This window comes from Engystomops pustulosus, chromosome 5, assembly GCF_040894005.1.
Source record: "Engystomops pustulosus chromosome 5, aEngPut4.maternal, whole genome shotgun sequence".
Taxonomy (NCBI): Eukaryota; Metazoa; Chordata; class Amphibia; order Anura; family Leptodactylidae; genus Engystomops; species Engystomops pustulosus.
The window spans coordinates 92,169,404-92,184,613 of NC_092415.1; the positions used below are offsets into that span (position 1 = coordinate 92,169,404).

Sequence of the window (15,210 nt, forward strand, 5' to 3'; positions counted from 1 at the left end):
GGGAGCCGCTGGGAGCCGCAACGAACATTGGGGACACCGGAGGGTGAGTATTAAGTTTATTTTTTAAATCTGTATGCTATGCGGAGGCAGGCTGTATGCTACACGGGGGGCAGGCTGTATGCTACACGGGGGGCAGGCTGTATGCTACACGGGGGGCAGGCTGTATGCTACACGGGGGGCAGGCTGTACGCTACACGGGGGGCAGGCTGTACGCTACACGGGGGCAGGCTGTACGCTACACGGGGGCAGGCTGTACGCTACACGGGGGCAGGCTGTACGCTACACGGGGGCAGGCTGTACGCTACACGGGGGCAGGCTGTACGCTACACGGGGGCCAGGCTGTATAGTACATGGGGCCAGGCTGTATACTACATGGGGGCAGGCTGTATACTACATGGGGCAGGCTGTATACTACATGGGGCAGGCTGTATACTACATGAGGACAGGCTGTATACTACATGGGGACAGGCTGTATACTACATGGGGACAGGCTGTATACTACATGGGGGCAGGCTGTATACTACATGAGGGCAGGCTGTATACTACATGGGGACAGGCTGTATAGTACATGGGGACAGGCTGTATACTACATGGGGGCAGGCTGTATACTACATGGGGGCAGGCTGTATGCTACGTGGGGCTGGCTGTATACTACACGGGGGCTGGCTGGCTGTATACTACACCCTCGGCTTATACTCGAGTCAATAGGTTTTCCCAGTTTTCTGTGGTAAAATTAGGGGTCTCGGCTTATACTCGAGTATATACGGTATATAAATTGTCAGATTAGACACCTCACCTGGAGGGCATTTAGATGCAATACTGACCACAGGGTTTTATGGGTTAAACAGTATGGATCAGATGTTCCTCTGTGAGTAATTGTGAGTTATGTTAATTGTGAGTTAAGAAATGATCAATACAAACACTTGTGCTATTGATTTATGAAGGGACTCTTTAAACAGAATTCACATATGTCCAGTAATTTCCTTCTGGTTTAGTACAGAAACACAGGAAGCAAATTGATGCCAGAATTTATCCTAATATTTTTTATACGTTGATTTTGTCATTTTGTAAATCAGATCTAATTCCAGATTTCTCCCAGTATTTGTGTCTGAAATAAGTCATCAATTGTTTCTAACTAAGGTTTAAAACAACTGGAGATGGACATAAGATACATGTGTGCGCCTAGTTTCAATAAAGACATTGGGGCATATTTATCAGGGCCTCTGCGCCATGTCAGTGGCATGGAAGCTCTGAAATAATCGCAAATGTTAGAGCAGAGGGCGCGGCCGCCCCGCGCATGTGCACTCGCTGCTGCCAGCGACCTTTCACATGTGATAAATCGCTGGCTGCGTTTATTTCTACACCATGCAGGGTGTGGCGTGCAATAAACTCTGTGCAGCACCCTGCCCGCTACATCAAGAGGCTGAAGCCTCTTTGTGCTGCGAAAATACAGAGGCGGGGCTATCATACAGTAAATATCCCCCATTGTTCTAACATGTGCTGTTTAGTTAATAACATTGTATGGTTATTTTTCAATTCTATGTTTTCTTATTTTTCAGGAGGCCTTTGTTGAACTATACGGCAACAGTGTTCGTCCTCCATTCGACCCAATGTGGCCCTCCATCAAGACCATCCTAAGTATTGCTGTCATTGGAGCCTGCATCACTTTAGGAGCATACTTGGGAAACAAGTGATCATCTTAGAGGACGTTCATTTGACACGATCACTTAAAAAGGACCGATCTGTATGGCTTATGGACCAACTGTCATATATCAGCTATAACTGCCAAAGGAGGTTTATTTCTTTATTCTAGAGTTGTTTCCTTTTTTATAATAGATTTATTTATTAAAGTTTTTTTGGGGGGGATTTTAAGCTATGCCTCACCATCCTGACCATTACATGTAGCACTTAAAGGGTTTCTTTGTGTAATTTTTTTTTAGATAGTTACAGTAGTTTCACATCCAAGATCCCATTGTCAACTTTATATATAAAGTTTGGTTGCCCGATTATTGGTTGTTTTACCATCATTTAAGCACATTTTGTCATTTAAATTGTGTCTATCCAGACTTTATAAGGTAATATTGGCTTCTGTGCTTTCTTTATATTAATATTCCTTCTAGTAGTTAATAACTGGCAGCTTTGAATGAAAAGAAAGATTTTGCAATGAAACATACCCCCATTTATGATGTAGTATTCTTCAGTACTGAGTTGGTTTTCTGGAACCAGTTGATATTAACTTTTCTTCAGGTCTTATGAATGCATTTATCTTGCACCATCATGGAAACAGACAGTGCATTGCATTTAATTTATGTACGGTACTGGCTTGTTACACATCATAGGGTAACATGGAATATTCAAAGTCCAAAGATTCCAAGCTCATGTAAGGACCGTTCTGAAATTGCCATCGTTGGTATATGTTGTGTGAGCATGAGTGCTTGAGGCAAAATTTGACAGTGACCCTATTGCTTGTCACATATGGAATGCTGTGTTGTATGAGTGGCCAGTTTATATTTTGGTTAAACAAGTCTAATCTGGCAACCAAACAAAAATAGGGCTCTAGCTTCCATATGCCATTTCGTTTTAAATTTTGTTAAAAATAGTGACTAATTTCCTCTTTATAAATGCTTGGTTAGAACTACTGTTTCTTTAGGTTCTTAGTTGCTAAATAGCTGAACGTTGCAACTAAAATGCAAAACATTATGATGCAGATCCTGATGTAGTGTCCAGGTGTAATGCTTTTGACTGGGACTAGCTAGCTATACATACATTAACTGCACCTTATGCTTTAAAGAGGCACTATCATAACGAAGTGTTAAGAATTGCACTTATTTAGGTTACAGCATGTGCACTGCACCTACAGTAAATGTACTGTCAAGATGCACCTTCAAAATGTTTAAATATGAGGGACATATAGTATCTCACTTCTAATTACTCAAACAGGGCAGCAAGAGATCAGGTTTTCTTGGTCATAAATCAATTTTTTTAAAAGTCAAAAGAATAGAAGCAAATATTTTGGAAAGTGACCTGCAACTTCTATGCTTCAAACATTTTAGGAAAGTGAGGTGTCTTTGGATACCAAATAATAATTTATAAGAAAAAGTGGCACTTGAATCAGACTGCATCTATAGTAAGTCTATACTATTTAATTCATCTCTTGGCTTGCTGTCCCATCATGGAAGTTCTTCAAGGGGTTGTCCAATCTTGTTTAGAAGACATTTTTGACTTAATAAAGGGTTTAAAACCATTAGCTTCAATGGTTTATGACCCCTCGCTTTGAGAACCCCTATTAAAAGGCTTAGTCATGATAGTGCCCCTTTAGGCAGATTTCCAGTAGTGCAAGTTGTATATTTCCTACATACTACGGTACAGTATACTTAAAGGCTTGTATTCTGCATTATGCCTATATATCTCAGTGTATGCAGGCCTTCTTCATTAGTTTTCCTGAAATAACTTAATTCTATGCTCCACAGTACACATACGGTGTGCAGATATTGACAGTCGACTGTATGTATTTGTGTGGTTTCTAAGGGTTAAGGTGATCGTATTAGATCACATTGAAGTCTGAATTGTAAATGTTAAAAAAAAGTAGCTCTTTTAACAGCATTGTATGTAGATGGAGAAATCAAACAAAATCACATTGACCAATCAGTTACAGTCCTGGTGTTTATTTGCCAGACATGCACTAGACGGGTCAATGCTACTAGTGATTGGTTCCTTGGGTTTGCTGCAAACTTCTACCCCCATAAAATGCTGTTAAATTTGCTGTACTGTGTTCTGTTTTCATATTTGTAACTTGCAGAGAAACTTGTACATTTGGGCAGACAGTAGTTGTCTCTCTATGGTGTCACTTGTTGGTAAAAGACAACAATTGAGTCTACTAATATCTCGTACTATTAAGAGTCTTGTCCTAATAGAAGCCCTTACTTATTTTACTCTGAAGCATACTATTTTTTATTTCCAAAACTAGTATACATATATATTTTTTTAAGAAAAGAAGCATATTTTTGTTATAAGTCTTTAGTTGGGACCTTCCTTGTAGTAGGGTCGAAAAAAATTTCATTTATGTAATCCTGAAGTCAAACTAGCACTCACAATGATGATATTAATATATTTTCATCCTAAGTCCATCTCTTATACAAATAGAATGTATTCACCTGCGAGATTTAACCAAAAATGAAAACAAAGCAATAAGGATGAGTAACTGAAACATGTACATTGATAAGTTAACCATGTACATTAAATTTACTGTTACTCGTGATACTGGTTACACCAAACGGTTATTGTGTTCCTTTCTCTGTACTATGGAGAATCACCAGTAGTTCACTTTATAAAGGTGTTGTGTGATCTATTTGGCTAAATAAATAATAGATCGACACAGATTTACATGTGCATGACCAAACACCACTTAACGTTTTCTTGTTGTATCTTTCTGTTATACTAACGGTAACCACAGGTAAGAGTGGGGCTCAGTGTTTGTGCATGCTATCTCTGTACTATGTAGTAGCCAAAAGTTGCAATGTTTCCAAGGTTTTGATTGAAGAATAACATTGGCATGCAGTAGTGAAGAGAGCACCATAACTTTGTACCACACAGCCCCTACAAGCATGTACTAATGTTGTGATGGTGTTGGCATTGTAAGTATAGCAACCTAGAAATGTAATGGACATTGTCTTAGCCATGTAGAAGAAATGCTGCTTACTACCGGTGTGCATCTCAGCGTTTTATATTGCTTTTGATTGTTCCAAAAATTCATTAAATGTATTACATTTCTTTATTTTTTATTGTAACTTTTTATTTTCTATATTGTAATTGAATTTGGTGTTCCGTGAAGGTATGAAAATGAAGTGTAAATACTGTTGGTCCAGGTCAATGTTTCTTAGTTTTTACTGTTAGGAAGAAGACAGAAAATATTGGGATAGCAATTACCGTAATCCTTTTTGATTGCAGTTTTCTACAGATCTTACATCTGAAAGATCTGTGTATGTAACTGAAATGTAACCACAACCCACACACTGGTACTTACCCCTTTTCTGCAACAGTGAGTATCTAGCTGTTGACAGTCCTTTTAATTTTCATTCAGTCCTTCATATGTTTATTTATTTAACTTGTCATTGGCCAAGGTGAAATTTACAATAATTGGGCTCCATGGTAAGATGTGAGACAATGTGAGTATTTATAAGCACATTAGTTTGGCAGAACTTATAAATCTGTATTTAAAGTAAATGTTAAGCCAAATCCGTTTTTTGTATAAAGTCAGCAAAGTGTAGGGTTGTAGAAGGTTTAACCCATCTAGGTTGTCCATAGACAAACTCCAATAACAGATACCACTGGATTCTCAAAAAAGAAAAGTTTCCCCTTCTTCCATAGTAATAATGTTTGGTGTAGAATAGCAAGGAGCTTAAGGATAGCCAGATGTTTTATCACCCAGCAGCTACCCCATGTCCATTGTGTGCAAACTAACCGCTGTACATGATGCAAGAACAGAGAGGTTTTAGAGTTTGTCTTGTGAAGAGATGAATCCTTTGATGATTTTTATTACATAACTTCATACATAAAAACACCATTTAACAGTAACCTCTGAGATATATCCTTTTGGGTAGATATGTGGATTTGTGGTAACATGAGGTTGCATATTTATCCTTCTAAATTTTATTTATGTAGTTCAGTTTACACATAATTTGTGAGTAACAAATGATATTCTCTCTCTTTGCACTGATGCTACCATACGCTCCCTTACAAAGAACACAACTATCACTCGGCTGCCGTCCCTTGTCCAAGGCTGCAGCCTCTTGACGGCCCCAGTGGTTTGCTCACATCAGTGTCTATTAACTTAAGAGAGTTATTTATCTGTTGGTGATTTTAATATCAGAGTATTCTTTATTTTGTTACATTTTATATACTGTAGCTAAAAATTAGTAAACTGTGCTGCTAAACTGCCAATATAATTTTGATTTTATATTGATGTATATTTTTGGAGAACGGCTTAATAAAGCTGTTAAATTGATTATATGAAGTATATGACTTTGTTGTGGCACATGCAAAGCAGTCATTTTGTTCAGGAGTTATCCTGATCATTATCTCAAAATTATTATATTGAGTTCTATATGCATTGTACATTTTAGTTACTGCACTCTATTATATTTTTAAGAGGTTCTCTATATAAGGCAGCCTTCTCTTAAAAAGCAGGTGTCCCTGAGAACAGCTGATCTTTTGGGTTCTGTACCCAACCCCTAAGGCAGTGGTGGCGAACCTATGCACGGGTGCCAGAGGTGGCACTCAGAGCCCTTTCTGTGGGCACTCAGGCAATTGCTCCAGGACAGAGTTCACCAAACAGGACCAAATCCACCAAACTTCCTGCATTCACAGGCAACTGCTCTCAGCGCTATTTTAAAGCGACACTTTATTGACAATTTGGAACTACGGGAAAAATGAAAAAGTTTTGACAGAAGATCTTTGGAGGTCATCGTGTGGGACAAACCATCCTTCCTGTACAGAGAGACCTTGGAGAGAAGCTACAATGATGGTCTGAATTTGCCCTCCTTCTTTCAACTGTGTTGGTGGCCTCAGGCGGCCGATACAATTAAAAGATGTGGAAGAACTGGTTACAGTGAGTTACTGCTTAAAATGCCAAGTTGGCACTTCACAGTAAATAAGTGGATATTGGTTGTTGTTTGGGCACTCGGTCTCTAAAAGGTTTGCCATCACTGCCCTAAGGTAACTGCTCTCTTCCAGCAGTGGACTGTGCAAATATTCATAATTTGGTGAAATGACAACTACGGTTATACACCCCTTTTGGAATCAATGTTTCAGCAGATCTGAGACCTGACATCCTCCTTTATAAGCTTCCCCTGGCACATTAACACTGGGGTTGTCTCACCCAAAATATAAATGCAAGGGATAGTGAAATTTTACTTTGAGTAGGGTACTGTCCACTATGGGAAAGTCTGTCAATGGACTGCATACCCATTGGTAAAACCTTCTCATTTTTATGTTATATTTGTTAAGGTTTAATATCTTGCCAGCTGCCTGGAATGATCACTAATGTAGAGGCAGTATTAAAAGGGCTTCTGGCAGCTCATATATGGTTCATTCATAGAGCAGATACACACACTATGGAATGACTAGTCATTGGTATATAGAAGCTGCCTTAGTTACATTTAATGATTATTTGCTGAACATGGACTCTAGCAACTGGCTGTCTGACACGCAATAAGATAAGTGTCCTAATTCACTGCCAGGCTCTGGATCACATGTTCTCAGCACCCTTACCATACAATGGAATAATGCTATCCAGGAGTGCTGTTATGCCTGAACAAACCACGCTCTTCGAGCAACCATAAGCCTCACAGCATGGGCTGGTTGCCTTTCTATACATAATGTAGTTAACATGAAACATGTATGTTACAGTATATAACGATATTATCACTTTCTAATAAAGTGTAATTTTCTGGTTTAGTTAACCTCTTATATTCATATGTACTGATTTTATTAATCATTCACTTGCTTTGAACCATGAAGGTATGTGGTGTATCCTTGTCCGCTGCTTTGTCCGATGTTTTGTAACATCTTCATTTTCTATCATATGTCTTCAGTGGTGCATCACAGGCCCTGCTGTCTAAACTTATTATTTCAGAGAAATGTGATATTGAAGTTTATTCTTAACTGACAAAGGTACAGTAGTAGTAGGACTTGGTATTGATGTATATTCACTATTTCTCCTGCCATATGCTAGACACCCAACACTGGCTCTCTATTTGGGAGAGGGTGAAATTGTAGACAGTGAAGCAGAAAGTAAATTAACAAGTTCATGTCTCGATATAAAAAGATGTGACTGAAATTAAGAGACACTGCATAGCTCTGTGTCAATGTAAAAAATGTTTTTTGTTGAGTAAGCAAAGGAAATATATATATATATATTTTTTTTTAAATATATTAATTAGGTATCATCATAGTGTTACTTTATAGAATAATTTTAAAATATCATGTGTAACCCATACTGACCACTCTAAAAGGGAACAGAACAGTAACTTCCTTTTAAAGTGAATGCAGACTCATGTAAGGTTTGTATCCCATCTTTCTATCATTTCACTCAAGACACGATTCTGCAAATATGTAGTTGTGATCCCTTACTGCAAAAAAATCAAAACTTTTAAAACGAGACTAATTGATATAATAGGGTTTATTCAGACAGCCATGTGTTATGGATTCACCGAATTTGGGTAGGATTTGCCAAACTCACTGCATCACAGTCACCGCAGACTTAATGTTTATACTGTTTTATAGCATTAAGTTTGATACATAATTTTCCACAATATAAATCACTGAGGCACTATCAAAACAGTAAATATGCACATTACAAGGGCCAGTTTGCCTGGGCCACACATGGCCATCTCAGTAACCCTTTAAAAAGAAATTTTCATCTTTCACCATGTAAAATTGCAGGTAGCAACCCTGGGGATAAGTGTAAAAATACCTTTTGAAAAATGCTTTTATATTCCAGGATTACAGCTTGACTTGGTTCATTTGTGTGTGAAATATCTTTACTGAACTCAACACAGCCTCTCCCCCTGATTAATTTATTAGTATTCAAAATGAATCCTGCTTGAACAGTGACTCATAGCAGAGGGGATGGAACATGTTGTATTCAGCAAAGAGATCTAACACACCAGAGGACTCCAAATACCGCTGCTACCAATAACACACACAAAGTTACGGATCCACACGGCCAGTAACACTGTCTGCAACTTAGCATGGTCAAAACTGGCTTTTAAGAGAAGACAAATTAATATTTTAAAATGAAGACAGAATGTGTCAGCAACTCAAATATGTGTGACTCTAAATACCTTCTATATCACAACAGTTGGTTTACATATATGGTACAAATATATAATTATTTATCCCAAGCCTGGTTTGTGTAACCATATACAGGCAGTCCCCATGTTACACACTATATATGGTGCATAGGTTTGTTCTTAAGTTGAATTTAATTAATTAATTAATGTAATTCAAAACTGTATATTTTATAATTGTAGATTCAGTCAAAAAATTTTTTTGCCCCAGTGACAATCGGAGTTTCAAAATTTTTTGCTGTAATGGACCAAGGATTATCAATAAAGCTTCATTACAGGCACCTTACAGCTGATCATTGTAGGCTGGGACTATAGTCAAGCATCCAAAGTACTTCACCAGAGGTCACAATGGGCAGAGGGGTCCGTCTTTATCTACGTTTTGTCTGTAAGTCGGGTGTCCTTAAGTAGGGGACCACCTGTATATAATATAGACACAGGAAGTTAAGTTTAGCATTACTCATTTAATATACCTAATGTGCATGCTATTATGGCAACATCTTAGCCAGGATTGCACATGACCTCCTGTCTAGGTGACTTTCCTCCAGAGCTTGTAGATGCTTGAGCCCGTCCTATACAGTCGAGACCATTGTTCCAACATAACAGCATGACATGACTCTTTCTGCTTCATTGTCTCCTCAGTCATTGAGTACCCCTCAACCAGAACGGATTTCCAGGGGGGGAACAAGATCACATTTAATTTTAATCATGATGATTATATTAAGTCGCTAAAAGGATAACATTTGCAATGCAAAGTAAAAAGCAGGCAGAGAAAGTACTAAATAAACAACCCACCCCCTTTCAATGCCAGTGCCTTTATCAGGTTGTGTGCCTTACATAGAGAGATCGGAATAAATGTCATACTTTACAGGGCAAGGAATGTGCAGTTCAGATGTACGTGTAGTAACCAGATCTGTAGTCATTGTATATCTTCTTGTCATCACTAACATACTGTAACATTGTATTATCACGTGTATCTCTATTTGTGTGTACATATTTATATATTTTTTGTAATGTATGTGTAACGTAGCTTTTGTTTGCATCTTTACTGTAAAGCCAGATTTATGACATTATTTGCTTTGAGACCTTTAAGCAATATGTAGATTTTGTTTTGAGTACACTGTCCGTTTTAAAATGACAAATATTTCATTAAAATTGTGTTTGATCACATCACTGAGTATGTTTCGTTTTTTCAAAGTTTTAGAGTATATAGAAACATTAGGAAGGCTTTGATAAAACAGTAATGAAATTATTGCAATTACATGCGAACCACCAGTCACTTTCATTATTTCCCCTTCATGCCATCTCCATGCCAAATGGATGTGGATGAAGGTGGGCGAGTGGGGCAGAGGAGGGTACTAGCTATGGCCTGCAAACCTTTGTCCGCCACCACAAATCGCCCTCTATCTGGAGGCCAGAGCCATAAGCGCCAGCATATGATAAATATCCTCCAATCTGTGAAACTTGGTTAGCCTAATTTACCAGCCTGGACCCAACTTTGCTTAATATACAATCATTCAGAGTTTAGTTGAACACTGTCATTCCAGCCAACTCAGGCTGAGGGCAAAAGCACAAACTTCATGATCAAACCATGAGCACAAAATGTGCAGGGTCCTGTGTCACTGGCTGACCACACTGCTGGGATGGGATTCATTGCATAATATGGATATTTAATGCAAGGAATCGCTGATTCTCCTGCTAAATGGCAGTGGCGATACAGTAATAGCGCTGGTCTTGATGCTTAGCGGGGAAAAGCAGGGATTCCTTGCATCATGGATTCCTCCTTGGATTGCAATCCCTGCAGTGTGGTCATTCTCTGATACAGGACTTTGCATGAACTATGATCACAGATTGCGTGTTTCCCTGAGTTTCATGTCTTGGAACTGTGCTGCATGAAATGGCCTTTACCAGGATTCAAGCAGTTCTTGAGTTGTAAAACAACTTTGCCTATGTCAAGCAGTTTCTCTGCTATGGTCCTCAATTTAACATGGGTCCTACTGTAGCTGTGTCTCCAGTCTTTGCTTATGTCTCATTGTTCTGTAGAATGTTTAGAGATACAGACTAAAAGGGAAGGGGCTGCTGCTCCCTGCTCACACAGGAAGGAGGAGGAGATCATGTGACCCTTTTCTCTGTATGCAGTTGAGAGGACTAAAAAAGCTGAGTGTGTTCAGTGCTGTGGATGCAGAATTCTGCTACACAGAACAATGAAGTACAAGATCTCTCCTCTTCCATATCAGTCCCTCCATCAGTCTGTGATTCTGCAGAACTTTCTCGGTCTTCCTCTTTACCCCTCACGTTTTTGCAACTGTTGCCCCACATTCTGCTCTTTGGACATTTTCCGCACAGCAAGGAGCTGTAAAGGCTCAGTGCTCACACCACACCTACTGTTCGCTTAACCCCTTAAAGGGGTTGGCCACTTTCAGTAAATCATTGATATTATTTGTATAATGAATAGTCATACAATTTTTCAATATACTTTCTATATCAATTGCTTGTGGTTTTCTAGATCTCTGCTTGCTTTACTTCTATTGAAAGCTTGTAAGTTTCCTTCCAGTGGATATAACCTGTCCATGGTGATGTGATGGACACACAGGTGCACGAACCATTATTATCACACAACTCCTATTACTCTCAGTGATAATAACAGCTCATGCACCTGTGTGTCCATCACATCACCATGGACAGATTATATCCACCGAAAGTAAGCTTAGAAGCTTTCTATAGAAGGACCGAAAGCAGAGATCTAAAAAACATTGAGGAATTGATACAGAAAGTATATTGGAAAATTGTATAACACAAACAATATCAATTCAATATCAATATCAAGTAACTACCCCATTAAGGCTGTAGCATTTTGTATGTTAAGGCTCAGCCCTTAACATACTTTTCAACACTTTAACATATCTCTGTGAAAAAAAAAACAAAAAAAAACAACAAAGTCCACTGGTCTGATCTCTGCCATGTCTCTGCCAAGACTGGCCGTAAAATCAGGGACCTGAAGGGCATAGTTATTGGGGGTCACCCATGTGTGATCAGAAGCCCCAGGTACTTCAGGAGAACTCCTGGACACTTGTTCAGCACTAGTCCGAAGGCACCTTATCGGGGGTTCCTCAGGGTCACTTTGGGATGATGAGGTGGACAATTAAAATGGACACTCATCCCCACTAGCAGACTCCGTATCGGAGGCAATATAACTATACGGCTTCAATGCTGTGTAGGTTTTATGGGCCATGATGTTACCTAACCTGAAAATGGGAGATGGGGGGGGGGGGTAGTGCACAAACTCTGCAGTCCTCCGCATGACTACTCCTCCGCATGACTCCTCCTCCACATCACTACTACTCTTCCACATGACTACTACTCTTCCGCATTACTTCTACTGCTCCGCACGACTACTATTCCCCCGCACGACTACTACTCTTCCACACAACTACTACTCCTTCACATGACTACTCCTTCCTCCACACTACTACTACTCCACATTTAGCGCTGCATCTGCCATGAAGCAAGATGAGAATGAGTGCTTAAGGGGGCGGCATAAAGGTGAATCAGCATTCACCTTGCGGCTCCCTCCACTATTGTTACAGCTGCGACGGTGCCGTGCCTGCGGAACCTTTGCCCGACTGTAGTGCTGCACAGTATTATGGCCTTGTGGCGCGATAACACAAAATCAGTATAATATCGGAGTTACACTTTAAATCCAAACGTACTGTTTCATGTCTTAGAACAATAAGTGACTCTGTGTTTACACTTTCATTCCAATCTTCTGGTGAATGAAAAAATGCTGACTGTACACACAATGTAACATCCTTGTAGATGCCAAGTTATTTTCTGAATAGTAATGAGTTAAGACTGTTCTATCTACCTTGAGAAGTCTGTCCTTTGATTAATGGTAAAGTGGCTGATATAATATACTGTTGGTTTGTATTGACATAAAATGTCAAGATCAGAATATTTAGGCATTCATTAAGCTTTCAGAACATTTCATTCCATTAACACCATTCACTGCAGCGCTGTTTTTCCATTTAAGTATGCATATGAGGTAGTGTCAAATCATTGTCAAAAGACTATTTATTTTTACCCCACAAATGCATTTGATTAAATCATGAGGTTTGACATGAGGTTTGGGATTGTAGGGGGAGAGAGGCTAAATGGGAGGCTGATGGCGACTATGGGAAGCTCATTATGACTGCAAAGAGAGCTGCCCAGCATGACAAGTTTTAGCTTACTCTGTAGTGAATGGTCCAATTAAATAAGAAAAGTCGTCCCTGGGCTCCTACTCATCAAACACATGCTGTCACGAGCTGTAAATTACTCAACAATTTTCTTCATTTCAAGGGCAAATGCTATTTTACTATATTTAGAACCATAATATTTACTATTTTTGCGAGTTAATGTTCATTAGCTTAGCAAAGACTTTTCAGCTTTATCTGAATGGATGGTTGTTTCAAGCTTGTGAGATGTGGATGTGATCCATCAAGGTCCATTAATGTCAATGTGGCTGCACCAGCCATAACTCCCATTCAAATTAATGGGACACACTATGTAACCACTAATGGACCTCAATGGATCATCCTCACATACTGTTTAGGATTAGTACTGTTCATGCCAAGGATGATTAATTGATGCAGCTCATAATGTGAGAGGATCATTTAGTGATGTGAATACATTGTAACTTTTCAGAAATACTGAGCTAATACTGTGCAACAACTATTTATATTCATTAGATGTAAGGCTCGAACAAATAATGAAAACAAAAGGATAGGAATAGGAAAGTATGTTAAAAATAAAGCTCTGTTTCATGGCAGACAACACTTTGGGGTGCAGGCAGTCCATGTTGCAGACCATTCAAGGGATGGGACAGGCTAGTGACGGCATATCACAGCCTTTATTCAGCTAATACAGATGACCTACAAATGAAACACAGACCATTTTGTGGATACAGGTGGTCCCCTACTTAAGAACAACCGACTTACAGACAATCCTCTGGATGTTGGTAATTTACTGTACTTTAGCCCTAGGCTACAATAAACAGCTATAACAGTTATCACAGGTGTCTGTAATGAAGCTTTATTGTTAATCCTGGTTCTTATGACAACCCAACATTTTTAAAATCCAAATGTCACAGAGACTAAAAAAAATTTGGCCGGGGTTACAATTCTAAAATATATAGTTCCGACTTACATACAAATTCAACTTAAGAACAAAGCTACAGAACCTATGATTCTAATAAATAATATTGCCCCTATAGAAATTAATTAAATAAACTGGTGGTGCCAGTACGGGCCATGCATACTGTAATATACTAGACTGGTTGAATGTAGACATGATTCTGAGTCATAAAGAATTCTCATGGTTCTTAAAGAACTCAGTTCTGTTATTGCTGTACCGCTGTCTAAAATCTTCAGGGATTCTTGGACTTTGCAAAGGCATTTGACACTGTCCCACATAGACCCCTGATGGGAAAAATAAGGTCTTTTTGTTTGGAAGGAATCATTTGCAATTGGATTGAAAATTGGTTGAAGGATCGTATCCAGAGCGTTGTGGTAAATGATGCCTAGTCAGAATGGTCACCAGTTATGAGTGGTGTACCCCAGGTGCTTGGCCCACTACTTATTAATGATATAGAGGTAGAAATTAATAGCACTGTGTCTATTTTTGCAGATGACACCAAGCTGTGTAGTGTAATACAGTCTATGCAGGATGTTCATAGGCTGCAGGGTGACTTGGACAAATTGAGTGTTTGGTCATCCACTTGGCAAATGAGGTTCAGTGTGAATAAGGTTATGTACCTGGGGGCTAATAATCTACATGCAACATATGTCCTTGATGGAGTAAAACTGGGAGAGTCCCTTGTTGAGAAGGACCTGGGGGCACTAGTTGATCATAAATTGAATAACAGCATGCAAAGTCAATCAGCTGCCTCTAAATCCAGTGGGATCTTGTCATGTATCAAAAGTGGTATGGACTCTCGGGATAAGGATGTAATATTACCACTATACAAGTCATTGGTTCGGCCTCACCTGGAATATGCTGTCCAGTTCTGGGCACCGGTCCATAAAAAGGATGCCCTGGAAATGGAGAGGGTTCAACGTAGAGACACAAAAATGATAAGGGGTATGGAGGATCTCAGTTATGAGGAAAGAGTAAAACAACTAGGTTTATTTAGTCTGGAAAAGAGACGACTACGAGGGGACATGATTAATTTATATAAATATATGAATGGTCCATACAAAAAAATATGGTGGTAAATTGTTTCAGATTAAATTAAAGCAAAAGACGAGGGGGCACTGTCTCTGTTTGAAGAAATCAAGGTTTAATCACCAGAGGAGACAGGGCTTTTTTACTATGAGAACTGTCAATA

At 39.1% G+C, this 15,210-nt stretch overlaps 1 protein-coding gene across 2 annotated transcripts in view; it reads left to right on the forward strand.

Annotated features, from left to right (window-relative positions):
- Nucleotides 1-10,016, forward strand: part of BCL2 (BCL2 apoptosis regulator) — a 123,199-nt gene extending 113,183 nt beyond the window's left edge. For both annotated transcript variants that reach the window (XM_072152690.1, XM_072152691.1), the window contains exon 3: nucleotides 1,560-10,016. In XM_072152690.1, the coding sequence (XP_072008791.1) occupies nucleotides 1,560-1,694 (135 nt within the window). In that variant the 3' untranslated portion in view covers nucleotides 1,695-10,016. The remainder of the gene's footprint in view (nucleotides 1-1,559) is intronic.
- The last annotated feature ends 5,194 nt before the right edge of the window (nucleotides 10,017-15,210 follow it).